Genomic DNA, 25,297 nt, shown 5'->3' with positions numbered 1-25,297 from the left:
TCAAACTTAAAAAAAAATTTTTTTTCTGTTTCTATTCATGTGCTCAGACACATACCTGCTCAATAAATACTAGCAGCCTGGAAGGCTTATGAATGGTTTCTAGTACTTTATAACTGGAATTCCAAGTAATATTGCTTAATCACTAACACTCCCTATTCTAAATCTTGAGTAGTAATGGCTATGCATACTTATTTTTAATCACACTGTGGTTCTCTTGCTGCTAAAAATTAGTGCCAGAGTCCTAGTATTACATTTCTTTTCTTCCCCCAATCTATAATTTAATCAGTTCCTTATTTTTTCCAGTTTTATTGAGATGTAACTGACATATAACATTGTATGAGTTTAAGGTGTGCAACATGTTGATTTGATACACTTATATACTGCAAAATGATTAACACCATAGCGTTAGCTAACACCTCTGCCATGTCACATAATTACCATTTCTTCTTTGTGGTAAGGGATTAAAATTTTTTTTTTAAATTTTGACTCAGTTTACTCAAGGCACACAAAACACAAAAGAAACCACCCAAATCATATAGGCTAAAAGACAAAATGAGACATTCCACAAAAATAATAAAGAATGAAAGGAGGTGTTATTATGCATATTACCTTTCTATTTATACAATTCTGTTCTTCAAGAAGATTCAAACTTGCTAAATGGCATTTTGTGTTTCTCCTTCTCCTGAAAAGTAACTTTATACATTTCATAGTCTAATTTTATACATTCTTTTGAGATCTAGATAAACCAAAAGGTTGAGACACTAATCCTTAGCTATACAGTGAGTGAATAACACAGCAAAAGAAATAACTCAGAAATCTGAGATACATCCAATAAACTACTAAGAAGACTAAAAGATAAAGAAGTTCACCCCAAGTTGAAGGATACTGAAGGCTACTGAAGATTTAAGTAAGTGGAGAGGTACGACAGTAAAACTAAAAGAGTAAAAATGTCGATTTCTTTCTTTAAATTTTTTATTTATTTAATATTTTAAAATTAATTTATTTAATATATATTTTTGATTTTTATTTATTTATTTAATATTTAATATTTTTTAAATTTTTGGCTGCCTTGGGTCTTTGTTGCTGAGCGCGGGCTTTTTTCTAGTTGCGGTGAGCGGGGGCTACTCTTTGTTGCAGTTCCCGGGCTTCTCACTGGGTGGCTTCTCTTGTTGCAGAGCACGGGCTCTAGGCACGTGGGCTTTAGTAATTGTGGCACCTGGGCTCAGCAGTTGTGGCTCGCGGGCTCTAGAGTGCAGGCTCAGTAGTTGTGGCGCACGGGCTTAGCTGCTCCGCAACATGTGGGATCTTACCGGACCAGGGCTCGAACCCGTGTCCCCTGCACTGGCAGGCGGATTCTTAACCACTGTGCCACCAGGGAAGTCAAATGTCAATTTCAATCAAAATCACGACAGGTTTTATATGGAATTTGACAAGCTTATCTCAAAATTTATACTGAAGGGGATGTGACCATGAATAGCTATAATTCTTTAAAAGAAAAAGGAGGATCCACACTACAAGATATCAAGGCTTATCTTGGGCTAGAACAATTAAGACAGTAAGATGTTTATTGATGTAGAGACAGACAGGTATAGTAATGGGACAAACAGAAGAGCTCAAAAACTAATCCAAAGCATATAAAGAAATTTGATATTACAGGAGTAATCTCAGAAATCAACAGGTAAAGAATGGGCTGCTGGGCTTTCCTCACACAAGAGAAGCCACCACAGTGAATAAATAAATTAAAAAGAACAACAACAATGGGCTGATGAGAGGAATTCCCTGACAGTCCAGTGGTTAGGACTCCACGCTTCCACTGCAGGGGGCATGGGTTCGATCCCTTGTCGGGGAACTAAGATCCCACATGCTGCACAAAAAAGAACGGGCTATTGATAAATGGTTTGGGGGACAACTGTCTACTCAAATGGAAAATAATAAAATTAGACCCTTCAGCCTCACACTGATACCAAAGAACAATTCCAGGTAGGTTAAGGACCTATATATGAAAAGAAACTTTACATTTTTAGTAAGAAAATACAGGAGAATATCATTATTACCTCAGGGTAGGATTATGTCTTAGATGAGACACGAAAAGCTCAAAACCATAAAAGAAATGATTTATCCATCTGACTTCTATAAAACATGACACCACAAACAAAATTAAAAGGCAAGCCAAAGTCTAGGAGATATTGACAGCACAAATAACCATGAAGGTTAGAATCCAGAATATATAATGAACCCTTAGAAATCAATAAAACCAAAACAAAGAGCAAAAAATTGGAAGCAACTTAAATGTCCATCAATAGAAGAATATATATTCATGCAATGGAATACTACTAGCAGCTATATACAAACTTGGCATCATTCCACAACTGGGATAAATCTTGGAGAAAAACGATGTTAAATGAAAAAATCAAATGCAAAAGGGAACACACGTAAAATTTTAAAACCTAGAAAACATTCATGAATATTCAAACATATCTTTAAAAAAGTACAAAATACATATGGAAACAATAAAAAGTGAATTCATGATAGTGATAACTATCTCTGGGGAAGTAGAGAAAGAAAATTATACCTATATTGTTAAAGTCTTTTTAAAAATGTGAAGCAAATATGGCAGGTTAAAATTTGATAAAAGGATGACATGACTGTTTAAGTAGAAAATCGAAAGGAATCTACACAAAAATTCTTAGAACTAATAAGTGAGTTCAGCAAGGTTTCAGGTTACAAGACAAATACACAGAAATCAATTTGTATTTCTATATACTAGCAATGAACACATTAACACAGAAATTAACAATATAATGCCATTTACAATTACTCAAAAGAATGAAATACTTAGATGTAAATCTAACAAAACATTCACAAGACTTGTATGCTGAAAACTATACAATGCTGATGAAGAAACCAAAGAAGACCTAAAAAAATGGAGAGACATATCATGTTCATATATTGAAAGAATCTTCATATTAAAGATGTGAATTTCCCCCAAGTTGATATAAAGATTTAATATAATTCCTACCAAAACTCCAGCAAGAGCTTTTGTAGATCTAGACAACATTATTCTAAAATTTTATGGAAAGGCAAAGGAACTTAGAATAGTTAAAACAATTTTGAAAATAGTAACGTGAGAGGAATCAGGCTTCTATATAGCTAATGAGATTGATCCAGTAATGAAAATCTCCCAACAAAGAAAAGCCCTGCCCTGATGGTTCTGCTGGTGAATTATACCAAACATTTAAAGAAGAAATAATAGCAATTCTTCTCAAACTTTTCCAAAACATTGAAGAGGAGAGAGGTTATGCTAAGGCCAGCATAATCCTGGTACCAAAGCCAGACAAAGACACTACAAGAAAAGAAACTACAGATCAATATCCCTTATGAACACTAACGCAAAAATCCTCAACAAAACACCAGCAATCAGAATTCAGCAGCATAGTAAAAGGACTATAAACCATGACCAATTGGGATTTATTCCTGTAGTGCAAGGCTGGTTCAATATATGAAAAATGATCCATGTAAATACCACATATTCATTTCAATGGACGCAGAAAAAGCATTTGACAAAATACAACTGCATTTCATGACAAAAAACACTCAACAAACTAGGAACAGAAAAAAATTACCTCAACACAATACAGGTTATATATGAAAAGCCCACTGTGAACATCATACTCAAAGGTGAAAGACAGAAAGCTTTTTCTCTAAGATCAGAAATAGGGCAGGGGGGACTTCCCTGGCGGTCCAGTGGTTAAGACTACATGCTTCCACTGCAGCGGGCACGGGTTCAATCACTGGTTGGGGAACTAAGATCCTGCATGCTGCGTGGCACGGCCAAAAAGAAAAAAACGAAATAGGGCAGGGACGCCCACTTTACCACTTCTATTCAAAATAGTAGTGGAAGTTCTAACCAGAGCAATTAGGGGAAAAAAGGAATAAAAGGCATCCAAGTTATAAAGGAAGAAGTAAAATGATCTCTGTTTGCAGATGATATGATCTTATTTGTAGAAAATCATAAAGACTCCACAAAAAAGCTGTTAGAACTAATAAACTAATTCAGCAAGGGGGAGGATACAAAGTCAACACACAAAAATCATGAGTCAACCTCACTATAGGGGTGTGGGAGCCAAAAGAGGTGAAGGAATGTCAGCAGAAACAATTAATCTTCCCACCAAAAAAAAAAGGCATAAAATGCTCAAAATTAAATGAAAAATGGACTGTTCTAGAACTTAAGAGAAATATATTGTTCAAATATTAAATGGAAACAAAATAAAGCTTTCAGATTGTATTTCTCCCTAAGCACTAAGAAAGTGAGGTATGTACCACTAGAAAAAACTTGACATTAAAATAATGTTTTTAAATCATGTGCATTTCTGTACCAAAAAATGAGCATCCAAAAAGGAAATTACAAAAACAATTCCATTTACAATAGTATCAAAAACAAAACAAAACAAACAAAAACTTAGGAACTAACTTATACCAAACATTTAAAGAAGAAATAATAGCAATTCTTCTCAAACTTTTCCAAAACATTGAAGAGGAGAGAGGTTATGCTAAGGCCAGCATAACCCTGGTACCAAAGCCAGACAAAGACACTACAAGAAAAGAAACTACAGATCAATATCCCAAGGAGGTGAAAGATTTATCCAATGAAAACTACCAAAAACTGCTGAAAGAAATGAAAGAAGTCATAAATAAATAGAATCACAACACATGCTTCATGGATTGGAAGACTTAATATTGTTAAAACGTCAATATTACCCAAAGCAAACTACAAAAGCAATCCCTATAAAAATACTGGTGACATTCTTGCAGAAATAGAAAAACCCATCCTAAAATCCATACTCAATGGGACTTCCCTGGTGGCGCAGTGGTTAAGAATCCACCTGCCAATGGAGGGGACACGGGTTCAAGCCCTGGTTCGGGAAGATCCCACATGCCACGGAGCAACAAAGCCCATGCACCACAACTACTGAGCCTGTGCGTCACAACTACTGAGCCCGTGTGCCTAGAGCCCGTGCTCCACAACAAGACAAGCCACCGCAATAAGAAGCCCACGTACCACGACAAAGAGTAGCCCCTGCTCTCCGCAACTAGAGAAAGCCCACGTGCAGCAATGAAGACCCAATACAGCCAAAAATAAACAAAATATGGAAAAAATAAATTAAAAACAGAAAGAAAACAGTATACCAAGTCCTCAAAAAAAATTTTAAAAATAAAATAAAATTCATACTCAAGGGACCCTGAATAGCCAAAACAATCTTGAAAAACAAGAAAAATGGAGGACTCAGGCTTCCTGATTTCCTGCTACAAAACTACAGTAATCAAAACAGTAATGGTAGTTGCATAAAGGCATATAGACCAATGGAAAAGAATAGAAAGCCCTGAAATAAACCCTTGCATATATGGGTCAAAATGATTTCTGACAAAGGTACCAAGACCATTCTATGGGTAAATGACAGTCTTTTCAACAAATGGCGGTTTTCAACAAAATTGGACCCTTACCCAACACCATATACAAAAATTAACTCCAAATGGATCAGACCTAAAACAATAAAACTCTCAGTAGAAAACATAGAACAGAAACTTCATAATACTGGATTTGGCAATGCTTTCTTGAATATGACACCAAAGGCACAGGCAACAAAAGAAAAAATAGACAAGGTGGACCTTCATGAAAATTCAAAAAATCTGTATATTAACAGGCACAATCCACAGAGTAAAAAGGTAGCCCACAGAATGGGAGATAATATTTACACATTACATATATGATAAGGGGTTAATATCCAAAATATACAGGAAACTCCTAAAACTCAACAACAAAACTCTCAGTTCAAAAATGGGCAAAGGGGCTTCCCTGGTGGTGCAGTGGTTAAGAATCCACCTGCCAATGCAGGGGACACGGTTTCAAGCCCTAATCCAGGAAGATCCCACATGCCGCAGAGCAACTAAGCCCGTGTGCCACAACTACTGAGCCTGCACTCTAGAGCCCGTGAGCCACAATTACTGAGCCCACATGCCACAACTACTGAGCCTGCACTCTAGAGCCCGCAAGCCACAACTACTGAAGCTTGCGCGCCTAGAGCCTGTGCTCCACAAGAGAAGCCGCCGTGATGAGAAGCCTGTGCACCTCAATGAAGAGTAGCCCCCGCGCGCCACAACTAGAGAAAGCTTGCGTGCAGCAATGAAGACCCAACGCAGCCAAAAATAAATAAATAAAATAAATTAAAAAAAAAAAAAGGACAAAGGAACTGAACAGACATTTCTCCAAAGATATACAAATGGCCAATAAGCACATGAAAAGATACTCAACATCAATAATCATCAGGGAAATGCAAATCAAAACTATAATGAGATACCTACCACCTCACAACCATTAGGATGGCTCCTATCAAAAAACAAAAAATAAGTGTTGGCGAGGATGTGGAAAAATTGGAACTCTTTTATATTGTTAGTGGGAATAAAATGGTACAGTTGCTGTGGAAAACAGTATGGAGGTTCCTCAAAAAATTAAAATAGAATTACCATGTGACCCAGCAATTCCATTTCTGAGTATATACCCAAAAGAATTGAGAGCAGAGTCTAAAAGAGCTATTTGTACACCCGTGTTCATAGCAGTATTACTCACAATAGCTAAAACATGGACTCAACCCAAGTGTCCAAAGACCAATGAATGGATAAGCAAAGTGTCATATATACATACAATGGAATGTTAGTCTTAAAAAGGAAGGAAATTCTGCAATATGCTACAACATGGATAAACCTTGAGCACATTATGCTAAGTGAAAATAAACCAGTCACAAAAAGACAAATACTGTATGATTCTACTTACATGATGTACTTAGAGTAATCAAAATTATAAGACCTAGGGACTTCCCTGGCAGTTCAGTGGTTAAGACAAAGTGCTTCCAGTGCAGGGGGCGCAGGTTTGATCCCTGGTCAGGGAACTAGGATCCCACATGCCATGCAGTGTGGCAAAAAAAAAAACCCTGAAACCCAAAAAACATAAAGACCTAAAGTATATAATGGTGGATGCATGGGGCTGAAAGGAGGGAAAAATGGGGAGTTACTGTACAATAGGTGCAGAGTTTCAGATTTACAAGATGAAAAGAGTTATGAGGATGGATGGTGGCAATGGCTGCACAACGTGACTGAATTTAATGCCGCTGAGCTGTATATTTAAAAATGGTTAAGGTGGTAAACTTTATGTCATGTGTATTTTACTGCAATAAAGTTGGAGAAAACATGGGAGGAATCAATCTTACATAGCTACTGTAATCAAGACTAGTAGACACATAAGTCAATGGAACAGAACAGAGAACCCAGAAGAACACTCACATAAACATGCCCAACTGATTTTGACAAAAATACAAAAGCACTCTGATGGAGGAAGGACAGCCTTTTCAACAAATGGTACTGGATCAACTGGACATCCATTGGCCAAAAAATAAACCCCAACCAAAGTTTCATACCTTGTACAAAAACTAACTCAGAATGGATCAAGGACTTAAATGTAAAATGTAAAACTTTTAGAAAAAATAAAAAAAATGAGAAAAATCTTCAGGATCTAGGGCAAGGTAAAGAATTCTCAGACTTACAGCAATGCATGTTTTATCAAGTGAAAAACTGATAAATTGGATTTCATTAAAATTAAAATTTTTTTCTCTGAGAAGGACCTTGTTAAGAGGATGAAAAGACAAGTGCTATGGTCTGAATGTTTGTGTCTCCCCCTAACTCATATGCTGAAATTCTAACCCCCAAAGGTGATGGTATTAGTAGGTGGGGCCTTTGGGAAGTGATTAGGTCGTGAGAGACAAAGCCTCATGAATGGGATTAGTGCTCTTAAAAACAGATCCCACAGAGCTCCCTAGTCCCTTCCCCCCTGGGAGGATACAACTAAAAGTCTGTGACCTGGAAGAGGGTCCTCACCCGACTATGCTGGCACTCTGATCTTGGGACTTCCAGCCTCTAGAACTGTGAAAAATAAACTTATGTTGTTCATAAGCTACCCAATCTCTGGTATTTTGTTACAGCAGCCTGAACAGACTAAGACAACAAGCTACCGACTGGGAGAAAATATGTACAACTCAACAGTAAAATAAAAAAATCCAACAAGAAAATGGACAGAAGACAGGAAGGGACATTTCGCTGAAGAGAATGTAACCATGGCAAATAAGCACATGAAAAGATGTCCAGCATCGTTAGTGTTAAAGAGAAACCAATATGGAGGCTGCACTTTGAATATACCCCTATACCAAAGGCTCACAGTAACCAAAATGTAACACTGTCCTGAGTTCCCCCAAATGCTGACTCTGACTTTAAACAAAACCTAAGCTTTCTTCATGTCAATGTGACCTTACAGTTTCCTAGCTAATCAGCTACAAACAAGTAAGCTTAGCAATGAAAAGGAAAGTAAGTTTCTAGAAAATAATCACAGTAGAACACAATGTACTCCTTCATGTTTCTAATGAACTGTAACTGCTGAAAGCACTTGCGGGTTTGAGGTCTCCCTGTTGGGGAATACTTTGTTTCTTGCCCAATAAAATACCCATATCAAGTAAAGCTCCTTGAATTTTCTTTTGACATTAGTCATTGGGGAAATGCAAATTAAAATCATGAAATATCACAACACACCTATCAGAATGGCTAAAATAAAAAATAACAACACCAAATGCTAGCAAGGATGCAGAGAAACTGGATCACTCATATATTGCTGGTGAGAATGTAAAAGGGTACAACCACTCTAGAAAATAGTTTCTGTAAAAACTAAACATCCAAATACCATGCCACCCCGCACTCCTGGGCGTTAATCCCAGAGAAATGAAGCCTTATGTTCACGCAAAACCCTCTATTGGTCATAGCTAAAAAGTAAAAAACAGCCCAGACGTCCTTCAATGGGTAAATGGTTAGACAGTAGTATACACAATAATGGAATATTACTCAGCAATAAAAATGAAGTACATGCAACAACCTGGATGAATTTCAAGAGAATTATGCAGAGCAAAAAAAAAAAAAAGCCAATCTCAAAAGGCTAGTGATTCAATTTAGGTAACATTGTTGAAATCACATAATTATAGAAATGGGAAACATATTAGTGATTGACAAGGGTTGGGGGGGTATGAAGTGGGAGGGAGATGAATTTTGCTGTAAAATGTCAACATGAGGAGATCCCTGGGGTGATGGGAATGTTCTGTATCTTGACTGTATCAATGCCAACATCCCGGCTGTGATATTATACTGTAGTTCTGCAACTTGTTACCACTGGGGGAAACAGGGAAAGGATCTCTTTGTATTATTTCTTATGTACATGTGTACAGACATTTACCTCAAAATTAAAAGTTTAACAAAAAGTGTTTTGATAAAGCTGTGCAACTGGCTCACACATGTTCATCATATAGTCTATTCTTCCCTATATACTTGAAATATTTTGAATAATAACTTTAAAATTTATTCTAAATCTTGTGAAGTGTGTTCTGAGTTTGGGGGAGTGGAGGGCTATGCAGCAACCAAGACTAATTTTCACCTTTGACTTTTATCTGAAAGTGCACCCTTCAAACATAATGGGTATTCCTCATACATGTCTGTGGTTGGTTAAGGTTATTAAGTTTGAGGGAGAAAAATAAGATCTGAATGAGTTTCTCCTTTAAGAACAGTGAGCAGCTTCCAAGCAGTATAATGCCTGTCAGCAAGAATAAAGGTTAAAGAAAAAGATTTTGGCTTCTTTACTTTAGAACCATTAATCCTAAACTCCTGATACTCAGGGAAATTATTTGGGTGACATCAAATCTGGTAGTTCACTTTCTTATTGTTTTTCTGCATGTTAGAGATCCTTATTGTTTTTGGTTGTTTCAAACTCTTTAAAAATTTTTTTTAGATAATTAGGCAAGTTATAAAACAATGTTTAATGTGAAAATTAATGATTTTAAAATTGTGGGCATTCCCTGGCGGTCCAGTGGTTAGGACTTTGTGCTTTCATTGCTGAGGGCACGGGTTCAATCTCTGGTCAGGGAACTAAGATCCCACAAGCCCCCGCCCCCCTAAAAACTGTATCAGTTGTTAAGATTCAGTGGTAAGTTTACTAAATCTTAGTTAGAAACACATGGTATTCTTTGGTAGATTGTTTCCATTCACTTGCTGCCCTTACTATAAGATGACACATCCTTATGTGGTGTGCATTCCTCCTGGTATACTCTCCTAATGATGTTTTTGAGTCATACTACTTTGTGAGAAGTGATTGATAAATCCTGCCTCTGAGAGAAAGCTTTAAAAGACATCACAGGGTTTGGCCATCTCTGGGATGTCCTTGGTAAGGGTCTCACAATAAAGAGAACATGCAGCTGAACCAGCTAACTCATAAAGGACACGTATCATAAATGAGAAATCTGTTTCTGTAAGTCACTGAGACTTGGGGATTTTTGTTTCTGTAGCATAACCTAGTGAAAGCTGAGTAACTTGGACTTAAAACCTACAAAAGCTCAATTTATTCCTATTTTCTTCTTACCGGAGGTGAATAAAGAATGATTTGGAAGTTTTCCTAAATCTTTACATACAACATAGAAGCTTTATTTGCTTAAATGACTTTGACATGACAATGGTTTAAACTTAAATTCTGATTGCTAACTCCCATTATTTATAATTTATATACATGTGCTATTATATTAATATATATATAAAACATGCAGGAATAGAAAGTTTTAAATAATTAGGTAAAAATGAAATATATGGCATTTAAAATATTAATAGTACAAAATCCTTTTGTTCTGGTTTATTTGTGACTGATTTTTTTCTTTTTTTTTCAATAATATAACACTCTGGATTCAGCCAAAGATCTGACTCCTGGATTCAGTTTAGTTAGTTTAAATGGGTATCATGGCTGAAGAAGACAATTTACCAATGTGGATAAAGCCCATTCCTTAGGCTGTACTTATTAATTAAATCATGATACTATCAATTTCACTCACCAATTCTAAAACCAAAACAAAAGCAAAACAAAACAACCTTATTTGCTTTAATTTACACTATCTATGATCATGACCAGCTACGCAAGGACACAAGCTCAGCATGCTAGCAGGAAAATTCTCTTCAGTTCCCCTGCAACTCTCATTCAGATTCCCATTTATGTCTCGTTTTAAGTGTTATTAATTTTTACCTAAATTCTCCCTTTTTTAAAATATAAAATTTACAGAAAATTTGGAAGAACAGTATAATATATATTGTTTTGTTTTATTTTTAAGTTTTTTGGCTGTGCCTAGGGGCTTGCAGGATCTTAGTTCCCTGACCAGGGATTGAACTCGCACCCTCGGCAGTGAAAACACAGACTCTTAACCACTGGACCATCAGGGAATCCCTGGAAGAACAGTATAATATTAACATTTTGCCCTATTTGTTCTGGGTTTTTTTTTTTTTAATACTTGTTTGTTTTAATATTTATTTATTTGGCTGCGTCAGGTCTTAGTTGCAGCACGCGGGATCTTTAGTTGCGGGATGTGGGATCTAGTTCCCGGACCAGCGATTGAACTCAGGCCCTCTGCATAGGGAGCATGGAGTCTTATCCACTGGACCACCAGGGAAGTCCCTGCTCTCTGTTTCTACACATACATACACTCTTTTTTTCTTCTGCTGAACCATTTGTGGGTAAACTGTAGACATAATTTACTTTTTGTTTTTTAAACAAAGAGAAAGTAAACATGAGGCTTGTAAACTCCAAAAAGTAACAGTACCTAGCTAGAATTTTGTAATATTGTTTTGATTCATCATATTTATTTTTTGGTTACCCTGTTTATAACAAATGAGGTTTTCTATTTACTTAACAAGAAAAGATTCCTTTAAGAATCTGCTGCAAACCTAACCAATTAAAACTATTAATTAAATAATACATGGCAGAAATCATGAAGGTGATACTCAAATGACTAAAGGCTGGGAAACACTGGTAATTAAGAACTCAGGCTCCAAAATGTAAGACAGCTTTGCTTTCAGTCTCTATTCTGAAACAAGCTGTATGACACTGAACAGGGCACTGAATCTCTCTGACTGCAGTTTCCTTATCTATAAAATGGGAATAAAAATATTACCTATAGAGTTGTTATGAGGACTGAATGATATAATGCACACAATGAATACAGCACAGGTAAACAACAAATGGTGGTCATTATTATTATTACTGCTTATTACCATTATTCAAGAAAGAATGTTTTAGACAGAAATGGGGCTTGTGAGCCAATGAAAGCATGGAAACACAGACAAATATTAAAAACAACATGAAATAGTGTCATGCCACTGGAAAGATCATTCCTGATATTAATAATATAAGAAATAAAAAATTCTTGTCACTTCCTGCTCACTGTGTGCCAGGTACAATTCCAAGTGCTTTATATAATTCCTTTTTCAATCCTTTCTATAACCGTACAGGCAAGTTATTATTAAATCCGCGTTTTACAGGTAAGTGGCAAAGCTGGGCTTTGAACTTAGGTCTGTCTGACACCCATGTTTTTTTTCTTTAATCCCCCCACCCCGCAACCCCACCACCTTCTGTGGCTGTTCCTCTTCAATCTCCTCCGTTTGCAACTCACTCCCTTAGATTTAAACACTGAAATTCTGAAGGCTCTATCCTGGACTATTTTCTCCATCTATAGGGTTCTTGGATGTTCTAGTTCACCCCTATGGCATCAATTACCTTCTATGTGTGCATGATTCCCAAATCTATAATTTTCAACCGAGAGTGAAAAATCTTGAGTGCCAGGTCAACTGATTGTCTCTGGACAGCCCCACTTGAATATTTCATGGGTCCTTAAAAATCAACAATTATGTTCCAGCAAACAATCTCTTCTGGTGTTTCTTTTATTAATAAATGACCAGTCAGTGGCTCATGCAGAAAACGGGGAATCAATGTGATACCACCTTCTCCTTATTTTCAACATCCAATCCTTCATCAAGTTCTCTTCATTTTATTTCCTAAGAAGTTCTCAAAAACATCCATCTCTGCACCCACCTGCTACCACCCTAAGTTAAGCCAACATCTCACCTGCTCTCACTACAACAGCCTCTTTTTTTTTTTTTTTTTTCCCGGTACGCGGGCCTCTCACTGTTGTGGCCTCTCCCGTTGTGGAGCACAGGCTCCGTACGCGCAGGCTCAGCGGCCGTGGCTCACGGGCCCAGCCGCTCCGCGGCATGTGGGATCTTCCCGGACCGGGGCACGAACCCGGGTCCCCTGCATCGGCAGGCGGACTCTCAACCACTGTGCCACCAGGGAAGCCCTACAACAGCCTCTTAATGATTCTCCTTACATCCACTTTCGCTCTCCCCTCTCCTTCTAATCACTCTCCAATCAGCAGTCAGAATGATCTTTTTGAAACACAATTCTGATTGCGTCATTCCACGCTTTATACCAATCAATGGCTCTCTGATGCTCTCAAGAGAGAATTCAATGTATAAATAGTCAAGTACAGACCTACTGAAGACACAGGTTCAAATCGTGGCTATGCTCTGTGAGCATCCTCACAACACTTCAGTTTCCTCATCAGAAAAATGGAGATATCACCTCTTTAAAAAATTGTTATGGGGATTAGATGAGACAATTCAATATAAAGCAGTATCTAAGCCTTGCAAACGACAATACTGCTCCTTTCATGAGAACAGTAGAGTTCTTCTAACAATGTGATTTCATGGCATCAGGTCCCTAAACTTTCCAAGATGCCATTCTATAATTCTTCTAAGTCAGTAGTCAAATATAGAGGTCACCAGATTTTTCTTAAATGATTTATCTTTTTTTTTTCACTCTTACAAACATATATTCATTTTATTTTGAAGGAAGCCACCTAAGATGCAGACTACACTTATTTCTAAATATAACATTAAGCTCCTAGTATGTAGCTCTTAGAACACAGACAGTTAACAACAAATGATAACTTTGCAAACATTGGCTAAAGAGGCAAGTACCTGTATAGCAATAGGTCCCTGGGACATTTGAGAGCTGTAATTCATTCCTATCATGCCTTGCACATTAGGCTGCATGACGGAGACCATAGGAAATCCTTGTTGCTGCATCGGCATCAGACCTGCTGAAAAACATAAAGATATCACTAAGGTCAATGTGTTTTACAGTTTATTTTCTTAAAACCATAAGCACCTAAAGGACTTGTTACTTGGGAGGTGGCACAGTACAGAGGAAAAGGCACAAGCTCTGGAGTGAGACAGACTTGAGTATGAATTCCAATTCCATCATTTACTTAGCTATGTGATCTTGGGCAAGTTACAAAACTTCATCTGTAAAATGAAGATAATAATACCTATTCCACAGAATTTTTGTGCATACTTAAAAAATACACAATATGGCCTAACTGGCCTTCAAGATGGCCCCCAGCAATCTCTGCCTCTTGGTATTCATATCCTTGTCCTTCCCTCCCATACTGAATAGGGCAGACCAGAATAACCAATAGGATATTGTGGAAATGACGGTGTGTAACTTCCAAGGCTGGTTCTTCTTCCTTTCCCTTTCTTTTTTCTTTTCTTTCTCACTCCCTGACTCCCTCTCTTTATCATATTTATTTATTTATTTGGCTGCGCCGCACCAGGTCTCAGTTGCAGCATGCAGGTGTGGGATCTTCGTTGCAGCGTGCGGGCTCTTAAGTTACGGCGTGCGGGCTCTTAAGTTACGGCATGTGGGATCTAGTTCCCCGACCAGGGATTGAACCCAGGCCCCCTGCATTGGGAGCGCAGTCTTAACCACTGGACCACCAGGGAAGTCCCCCAAGGTTCCTAATAACCACTGCAGCTTCCTTCTTGCTCTCCTGGATCACCCGTTGGGGAAACCCACTGCCACATCATGAGAATACTCAAGCAGTCCTAGGGGGAATGGAGAATCCATGTGGCAAGGAACTGAAATCTCTTGCCAAAAGGCAGCATGAATTTGCCATCTATGTGAGTGAGCCATCTGGGAAACAGATCTACCAAACCCATCAAAGCTTCCCATGACTACAGTCCTAGTTGACATCTTTAATGCAATCTCCTTGGCCCTAAGCCAAAATCACCTAGTGAGGCCACTCCCAGATACCTAACCCACACAAAGTGTAAAACAGTAAAATATTTATTTTCTTTAAGTTTTGGGGTAATTTTTTATACAGCAGCAGATTACTAGTAGTTAAGAGTTAATACTAATTAAGTTACTTTTAATACAAAAGTAGTTAAGAGCATGAACTCTGGAAGCCAACTAAAAATGTCACTTGCTAGGTTTGGGACCTTAAGCAACTTGATTAACTTCTTTCTGTGCCTCGGTTTCACATCTGTGAAACTGTTTAATACCTAATATGCTCAAAGAAATGATATTCCTCTTCTCTTTCCTTACACGAATAATTAATGTAACACCACAAAACAGCTATCAGCATGCAAAGTATATAATGCAATGGCAGGAAAACCATCACGAAAGTATGTTTTATAGTATAGTACCTCCCAAACTTTTCCAATGAAGTATTCCCAAGAGTACAGGAGAATAAAGATTACGTCCCTTCAGGGATTTAATAAATATGAAATGCCTACCACATTTTAGGCACAGTTCTAGATACCTGGTATGCAACAGTGAATAAAACAAAATCCCTACATAGCCTGAACACAAATTTCACCCTAATTTTGCACTGTACAACATATTACATCCATGTTGGTTCTAGTATAAGGAACTTTTTAAAATCAAATTTTGATTAAAAAAATTAAAGGTCTGGTAAAGTATACCATATTTATCTTGTGGATTCTGTGTACCTTCAAAGTTATTCATACAGAGTTTAATTTCAGAAGCATGGACACCACATTTGTAGGTAACATTTATTAGTGGCAAACTATTCATTTATATTAATCATTTTTTCAAATATTTGAGGGCCTACTCCATGTCAGGCACCATTCTAGGGACACAACATTGAACAAAGCCAGGTCTTTGCTCTCATGTAACTTAACTGTAATTGGGGGAGACAGATAATAAAAAAAGAAAAAAATAAGTGGATATCAGGTGGGGATGGGGGAAAGGAAGAGCCAGGGAAAGGAGTGGTTGCTGTTTCATAGTCAGAAAAGGTTTCTCCAAAAGGGTGGCATTTAAGCAAGCACTTGAAGGGAGCGAGCCATGAGGATATTTGGTTAGAGTATTCTAGACAAAGGAACACCAAATGCGAAGGCCTTGAGGTGTCATGGAGAATTAGAATGCATAGACTGGGGACTTCCTTGGTGGCGCAATGGTTAAGAATCCGCCTGCCAATGCAGGGGACACGGGTTCGAGCCCTGGTCTGGGAAGATCCCACATGCCTCAGAGCAACTAAGCCCACGCACCACAACTATTGAGCCTGTGCTCTAGAGCCTGCGAACCACAACTACTGAGCCCACGTGCCTAGAGCCTGTGCTCCGTAACAAAAGAAGCCACAGCAATGAGAAGCCCACACGCTACAAGGAAGAGTAGCTCCTGCTCGCCGCAACCAGAGAAAGCCCATGCGCAACAACAAAGACCCAACACAGCCAAAATAAATAAATAAATTTACCAAAAAAAAAAAAAAAAAAGAACACACAGACTGAATATAGCATAGTAAGATGTTTTCCCTCTTATGCCTTTGGACCTACAGTTTTAGTTATTTTCCTAAGTGTATTTAAGTTGAACAGGTAACTCAAGGATTTGGTACAACATTCAATGGCACAGAAGTATACACAGTAAAAAACAAGTCTTGTTTCTCTCCTGTCTCCTATTCACCTACTCAATGATCTTGTAGCTACTCTTCTTGTCTGTTCCTTGTATATGCTTTCAGAAATAACCCCTGCACAATTTAATGCCTTCAAAAGATCAAAAAGTTCACTCTAACATACTTTGTAAAAAAATCTTGAAAACAATTCCAAATTCCAGAAGAAAAAATATCAGGCAACCTTCTGGGCTCTCTTCTTGTCCTGTTCCTTTGCTCCATATGTAGATTTTTACTTGAAAGTTTATAAAAATGCAAAATGAGGAGCCACAATAATGAACACACAACTCTCTAATGCCCTCCTAAAGTACAAAAGATCTCAAACCATTTGATCTAAATCTGGGACACATCTAATTACAGATAGCTTAAATAATGCATAAATGTGAGCACAATGAAAAGAATACAACTGACCCTTGGAAAAATTTACCTGAAACTCAACCTCCATCACTGATTATAAATGGAGACACTAACCACCTGCTACTGAGCTGCTCTTTATCATTCATCTCTACTGGTGACCTAGGAGTCTCTGTTTCTCTAGCAAGTCTACCATAACCAGTTAACACTGGCTTTGTGAGCAGGGCTGGTTTTCAGAGCAGCTTGGCCTGTGGAGAGGAGGGGGGCACATTGGAGTGGGAGAAGTGAGCAGAAAGAAGGGCAGACATTCTTTCATCAGTTTTGTGTTCCAGTGACACAGAAGCATGAGTCAAGATTATATCCCTTCACTACTGTTTCCTTGAAGACAAAGCTAGAATCAGTATTGGTGGGCCCTTGTCTGAAACCAAGAGAGAAGGGATATACCTAGTGGAGAAACTGCTAGGAATAAAACTGAGACTTAAAATAGTTTAAACGGAATCAGAATATGTCATCTCTTATGTACATGATTAAAATAAGACCAAATTCATATAGAGAAAACATAAGTATAAAATAACTAAAGGGGTTCATTTATTCATTCAACAAGCATCTATAAAGACCCTATTATTTTCTATCAACATGCTGGGTGCTGGAGATACTGACGAGCATAAGGCAGACATAGCCCCTGCCCCACGGAGCTAACAATCTAGAAGAGAGACAGGAGGAAGATGGCATTCAGAGAACTACAACTCATTTCATCTTTGTCACCTGTTTCTTTAATACTTTTATCTTGAAAGTCTCCTTCATCTCTGAGATTAAATAATAACCTGTCAATATAATGCTTAAATAAGTTTGGGAGAAATGAGGAATGATCCTTTTTATTTGCCAAATTACACAATTTTTGAGAAATTTTAAGAGTAAGCTGTCATAGAGGTTCGAGACTATAAGAAAATTTTACTCTATTTGGCAGCAATAGAACTTTTTTACCCACTTAATCCCCAAGTTCAGAAACATAATAGTGAAAAATGAAAGTTGAAAACTTAAGCTTTCACATACCTTGAGGGGGTCTTATTCCACCTGCAACTGGAAACATGAAGCTGAAAACAGAACAAAAATATATCAGGACTTTCCTATGTGCAAAGAGTTCAGATAAAACATGTAACATTTCACATAAAGTAAAAAATTATAGCCTGGGCCGTGGCATCTCTTCCATAGTACAATATTGAATTATCCACCATCAATACAGATTGACCATCCACAGGACACATGACAGTCAGCATGTTAGTGTAGGGAGAAAATTTTTCAGCCAGAAGACAGGAGACCTTGAAACTGGTCCTGGTTCTGTCACTCCCCTGGATTCCAATGTGACTCCCCTGGATTCCAATCTCCCCATCCATAAAATGAGAGGGCTGGATTAGATTCAATTCAGTGAACATTTATTGGGTGCCTACTACATGAAAGGCCTGAATGAGCTCAATTTGGCTGAAGACACAGATGCAGGCAAATAACTTTAACACAGGACAGAATGTGCTAAGGGCTGTGAGAGGGCCAGAATACTAACAGAAATGAGAAGAAAAAGATTAATTTTATGGTTTATATCTTGGGAAGTTTCTTGGAGGTATCTCTTGAGCTGAATCTTAAAGAGAGGCACACTATATAGCTTGAGCAGAATCTCAAGAGGCCGGAGCTGTAGTGTGTTCAGAGAAATGATTTAAGGTTGAATAGAAGATATAGGACTGAAAAACGTAAGCAAAATGTAGAGGGCCTTTAAAATGTTTGATTTTATTTTGAGTACTGTATAAAGTCAGAGATTTTTTTTAAACTGTGGTAAAATATACACAATATAAAATTTTACCATTTTAACCATTTTTAAGTGTACAGTTCAGTGGCATTACAATGTTGTACAACCATCACCATGATCCACTTCCAGAACTTTTTCATCATCACAAACAGAAACTCTGTACCCATTAAAAAATAACTTCCCATTACTTCTTCTCCACAACCCCTGGTAACCACTATTCTACCTTCTGGCTTGATGAACTTGCCTATTCTAGCTACCTTATATTAAATGGAATCATACAATACTTGTCCTTTTGTATCTGGCTTATTTCACTTAGCATAATGTTTCCAAGGTTCATCATGTTGTAGCACACATGAGAATTTCATTCTTTTTTATGGCTGAATAATATTCCATTGTATGTATGTACCACATTTTGCTTATCCATTCATCTGTTGATGGACAGCTGGGTTGGGTGTTGTGAATAATACTGCTATGAACACTGGTGTACAAGTATTTGTTTGCGTCCCTCTTTCAGTTCTTCTGGGTCTCTAACTAGGAGTGGAATTGCTGGGTCATAGAGTAATTATGATTACTTTTTGAAAAACCGTCAAACTGTTTTCAACAGCAGCTACGCCATTTTACATTCCCACTAGCAATGCACCAGGGTTCCAATCTCTCCACATCCTCACCAACACTTGTTATTTTCTGAATTTTTGTTTGTTTGTTTATAATGATGGTTATCCTAATGGGTATGAGGGGGTATCTCATTGTGATTTAGATCTACATTTCCCTGATGTCATACATTTTTCTCTAGTGAAATGATCAGAAATGTGCTGTAGGGCTTCCCTGGTGGCGCAGTAGTTAAGAATCTGCCTGCCAATGTAGGGGACATGGGTTCGAGCCCTGGTCCGGGAAGATCCCACATGCCGTGGAGCAACTAAGCCTGCACCACAACTACTGATACTGCGCTCTAGAGTCTGTGCACCACAACTAGTGAAGCCCGCGTGCTACAACTACTGAAGCCCGCGCGCCTAGAGCCCAAGCTCTGCAACTAGAGAAGCCACCGCAGTGAGAAGCCCACACACCGCAACGAAGAGTAGCCTCCGCTTGCTGCAACTAGAGAAAGCCTGAGCAGCAACGAAGACACAGCCCAGCCAAATAAATAAATAAATAAATAAATAAAAGAAATACACTTACTAAAAACAATCTAGATTTATACAAAAAAAAAAAAAGAAATGTGCTGTAGGTTTCTCTGGTAATGGGGTATGACAGAGAAGACTTGAAGTAACAAGAATTAGCTAAGAAACTATTACAATAATCTTAATAAGAAATGAAAAGGGTCATAACCAGAGTAGTGGGAATGGAAAAGAAGAGGTGAATGAAATCTATTTAAATGAAAGAATCAATAGGACTTAGCAACTACCAGGATGGAGAACAGCACTGAAAAAGCAGAAAGGGCTGAAGATGCTGCCGAGATTTTGGGCCTGAGCAACTGTAAGGATGGTGACACTGTTTACCTGCTGACAGGAACCCAGTGTGAGCAGGTCTGGGGAGAAAGGTGTTAGGAGGGTGCCCACGAGGAGCGATCTAATAGGCAACCAGAAAAGTTAACTCCAGTTCAAGGGAAGGGAGCTGGATCCCTTCCCTTGCATCAATCTACCCAGGCTCTTTTAAATAAAGGTAAAAAAAGAAAAAACTTAAAGTCTGGTTGTGGATGAAAGAGCCAAAGGGATGTATACATAGTGAGAAGACAACAAAGGAAAACCTTGGAATTCTTAGTGAAAACTGAGTATGGAATGGTCACTGAGAACCAAAGAAGTTGCTTATAACTGAGGGTTATAACTGAGGAAGGACTGCATTTAAGGAAAAAGTGTCTAATGCTGTAGAGAAGCTGATAAGAATGAGGATTACTAAATAAAGATTGCTGTTTTCGAAAATGGTAATCTTTGAGTGAACGGTTTCAACAGAGGAAGAGGAAGGGACCTGCATAGACAGAGATTTAGGATACAAAAGATATACTTAGTGATAGCTAAAACAAGGTTTTTGAGAGGATGGGATTAATGTAGCAAAAGGAAGAGGGACTTCTTTCTCTGAGACCAGAGGGAAAGGAAATGGGACAGATCAAGGAAGAAAAAGTCTGAGTGGGAAAAGCCCTTAATCTGGGAGTCAAGGATCTGAAGGGGCTTTCTGGATAGTCTTTAAAGATATAGTGAGATCAGGAACGGTATGCCAAATTTATGTGTCCTTGCATTTTTCTATTACACAACACTCCCCCTTCCCAGGAAAAGGGCTAAAAATCAAACTTTAGAGTCTCTTAGCTCTAAAATATTTTGATCAACAAGATTTTTTTGTAAGGTGGTTCACAAATTTCTAGTTGGACATCTACCTGATTACAGCCTTGTAGAGGATCTGAACCATTCGCAAATTCTGCTGACAAGCGAGCCCACACCAAGGAAAGGTCTGAACAGTGAACAGCTTTTCCAAACTGCACACAAGACGTATTAGCTAAGTAATGTGTTAACTGGATAAAGTGTTTAAATTGCAAGTTGAAATTTGGTAGGACTCAATTTTTTAAAAAGTTACTCATACACTAAGATTTAAGTAGTCAACCTATTGAGACTTTCCAAATCAGTCTTAAAGATTACAATCACCAATAGGGATTACTGGCTAAGTAAAAACTGGACACTTGAGTGACATTTTCTTTTCTCTAGCTCTGCCACAAAGTAACCATGAAGCTCTATGCAATCCCTTTCACCACCCTGTCCTGTTTGCCTTTTGTCAAACGAGGACACAAGTCTGCCAAGCTCCTAACTAAGACAACCAAATAATGTACAGACGTATAAAGGCTACTTCAAAAACATAAACAAAAACTAAATTAAGAACATTACTGACAAACATGACTTACTCCAGTAATTATACAACCTAAACTACCAACCGACCTATGTACCATTCATAGGACTCTCTGAAATGTTTAGACTACTAACAGCAACATGCTTGAAGACTGGTTAGACAAACAGCTAAGATATTGATAAGACAGCAAAAGTTTGGCAAAAAAATGGGCGACAAGATGACAAACAATTTGAAGCAGAACTGTGAGCCCTGCTTGTCACATGCCTATCTCATTCATCCTCCCCTTTCAGTTACCTTTGCTACTAACCCAGATCAGCCTTCACTTCTCTCTGAGGCCTGGACTCAGCAAGACTTCCTAATGGATCTCCTCACCTGCAGACTCTGTGGCTTCTAACGCAGCTCACATAGCACAGGTGAGGTGCATCTAGCTAAGGGACCATTTGATAAGCTACTCCTGGGATTAAAACAATGTAATGATTCCCCCTTAAACTGAATTTTTTTAGTTTATATTCAAGGCCCTCTCCAGTTTTAACACAACTTTTTCAGTTTTATCTCACAAAACTCTTTTCTCCCACTCAGTGCCACAGTCCATCTGGCCTACCTGCTGTCCCCTAATGTTCACTGGGCCTTCCCATCTCCATGACAATCTCTTGACCCCTTACTCTTCCTTGAAATGAGGCCCAACTGAAATACCTCTTCTTTGCCTACAACGTTGCTTGAATCTACAAATATTTGCAGAATGTTTTCTATGTGTAGAATGTGCTAGAAGCAGTGGAAGATAAAAAGATGATGAGGCCCTTAAGGAGCTTATAAAAGCAGGAAATAGACAAGCTCACAAATGATACTATCCCAGAAGGACATAGTCTAATCAAGATCTTTCAACTGTTTTTTTCCTGCCATACTTTAAAAAAGAAAACAAGTTATACTTCTCATCTCTTGCGTAAATTTTGCCCTTTATACAACTCTACTATTTATTCTAAAGTAGTCCATTCAGGATACCAATCAAAAGTAGGCTAACATTAATAAAGTTGGAAAATGCCTGTGCTTTTTGCTTAGCCTCTTAGGAAGGACACAGACAAGTACCTAAGAAATATAGTAAATTATAGTTCACAGATTTCTTCCATTAAAAGCTGAGAAAGATTGCCTGGTTCTTTTTCTTTTCCCTAAAATATACTTAGGGTACCAACCATAATGTTAGCTTCCTTATAAAAAAACAACCTCAGCCCTCACCACTGCTCTCTAAAAACCATATTCTTTCTTTATTAAGCATACAGCTTCTCAGCCTCAGAAAAGCTCCAATATAATACTTATCACACATTTTACAAGATAAGGCTGATTTGCTCTCCCACATATCCTCTAGAGCTTAAGAATGTAATGTTACCACCAAATTTTAAATAGGAAAGAAATTTTAAAGTCAATCATTCTAATTCAGGCCATATTTAGAAAAAAAATTGTGTTCATGGACCAATGATGTTAAACTACTACAAACTAAGGGGTATGATCCACTCAACTTTCTACACCCAAGCTCCTCTCCACCTGAAAAAAACAAAAAAAAACCCAAGCCAAAACAACAACAAAACCCCCCAAGACCCGTGACTAGAACGCCAAATTCTTTCAAGTTTGTATTTCCCCAGAACTTGGTGCCATGACTCATCATACACTTGATCAAATTAATGCCACTCAAGAACATTTTAGAAACTGTTGTCGCATTCAGAAAAGAGAGATTATTACATATTTGTCTTCTCTAGCCAGAAACTGACTTATATCAAGTATTCATGAAAAACTCTAATGAAAAGTGGAAATCAGAAAACAAAAGAGAAAGAAAACAGTTTTAAATCTAGAGAGAAAGATATGAAAAAGAGAAAGTGAAAAATGCGGCTGCACACAGGTGAACCGTGACTGCTCTCTTTTCCTGGCATATATACAAGCACCTGCAGGATGTGATGATTTTAAAGGCTTCACACTGTGGTGTTCATAACTCCAAAATAAAACACTGCATAAAAAAAAAAACCTAACACTTTGTTTTCCAAAAATAATTTAGGATGCTGAAGATAAAAAGCAAAATTTATCTCCAAATGTGTATGAACCTCGGGTTGGCTAGCAAAACAAAGTAAGACTAGGTCATTACAGAAGTGGGATGAAAACTTCCCAGAATCAAATATTTCCTCAAATGATGAACTTGTCAGGTTGCAAACGTTCATCTCTTTTAATGTTCTCGATATGAGAGCCACTGGCGATTAGTAGCTGGAACTGACAGACAGCAAATTTGTTTAAGGGCTAAGTAAAAGTCTGGAAGCTTTGTTTTGATAACTGCGTACGTACTGTTTAACAGTGAATTGTTTTTTAGTAAGAAGACAGGTGTTAAAACTACCTCTACAAGATTCAAAGGTCTTCAGATTTTCCTGCTGTTTCTGGTGTGTTAAGGAAAAAATAAAAAGGACACAACACTGAAAAAATGAGTACACAAACACACACACACACCTTGGAAACACTTGTGCAGCTCTGTGAACAGATTTTTCAGAGCCCCTGGTCAAGCCCTGGGAAAAGGAAGTCTCTGGTCGCTTCAGTATACAGCCGGGCTAGAAGCGAGGCGTCGGGGTTCCTCCTTTATCCACCCAGCAGGGTGGCAGCCGCACTGACGGGACACTCACCTCCTCCCCCTCTTCTCCCCGCTCAGCACCAGCAGCCAGTGCCCCCGAGCCTGCAGGACAAGAGTCGGGCGCCCGGGCTCCATCCACCGCTTCGGCCTAAGTTCCCGGAGGACGACCCCTCCTCCCGCAGCCCAGTTCCGAGGGAAAAGGGGTCGGCGTGGGCGAAAACCGCCATAACCACCGACCACCCGTCGCCGGTGCCAGGTCTGCTCTCCGTCTGCGAGGCACGCCCAGCCCAGGTCTTCACACTCACCTGCCGCCCCCGGCAGCCCCCGCGCCAGCTCCCGCGGCCCCGCCGCCGCCAGCTCCCGTTCCCGGCCGCAGCGCCATCTTGCTCCGGGCCCGCCGCCGCCGCCGCCACCTTCCCAGCAGCTGTCAGCTCCCGACAGCCACTTCCGGGGCAAAAGCAGGACCCCACCTCGCCGCGGCCTGGGCGACGGGGCGGGGCCGCGCGCCCACGTGACCCTTCGCGTCCGGGGGAGGAGTTGCGCTTCCTCGTCACGTGACCCGGCCACAGCTGAGGGCCTGCCAGGTGCAGTTCTAGTTCAGGGGCTGGGGCTGGTGGGATGGTCTGGTGCCGGCTCCAGGTTCATTGTCAGGCAAGGCTCTGTGGAGAACCCAGCTGGCCGCCGAGCGGCAAGGCGTCTTCGTTCCTCCGTTTGAAAAACCATCGTCTTGCTTAGTGGAAACAGTACACTGAGTCCTGTTTTTCTACCTGGATGGGGGGTACATGGGTGTTCTTTTATTGTTACTCTTTACACAAAGAATAGATGGATCTTGAATGCCCCTTTGATAGCATCACAGCGCCGATTAGTGATGAGCTCTACTTTCTCCCAGGAACTCGGCAGCTTCCTTTTGGTACCCACTCTAAAAGCCGAAGGTGTTTAGCCACCTGGTAATCCCCGTTTTCCCTATACTTAAAATCAGGGCCAAAACGGTGGTGCTTGGAAAAGTTCATTGCTCCG

The 25,297-nt window shown here is 38.9% G+C and overlaps 1 protein-coding gene across 1 annotated transcript in view; it reads right to left on the bottom strand.

Moving 5' to 3' along the window:
* The window catches only part of SYNRG (synergin gamma), a 92,459-nt gene extending 67,756 nt beyond the window's left edge, over positions 1-24,703 (bottom strand). The window contains exons 1-3 of the mRNA XM_065896595.1: positions 24,586-24,703; positions 18,108-18,148; positions 13,933-14,051 (exon numbers count right to left, since the gene is read on the bottom strand). Of these exons, the coding sequence (XP_065752667.1) occupies positions 13,933-14,051; positions 18,108-18,148; positions 24,586-24,662 (237 nt within the window). The 5' untranslated portion in view covers positions 24,663-24,703. The remainder of the gene's footprint in view (positions 1-13,932; positions 14,052-18,107; positions 18,149-24,585) is intronic.
* Between the last annotated feature and the right edge of the window lie 594 nt (positions 24,704-25,297).

The sequence above is a fragment of the Phocoena phocoena genome, chromosome 19, assembly GCF_963924675.1.
Source record: "Phocoena phocoena chromosome 19, mPhoPho1.1, whole genome shotgun sequence".
NCBI classification, from domain to species: Eukaryota; Metazoa; Chordata; class Mammalia; order Artiodactyla; family Phocoenidae; genus Phocoena; species Phocoena phocoena.
Note: the sequence above shows the minus strand (reverse complement) of the source record. Positions and strands in the feature narration are given on the sequence as shown.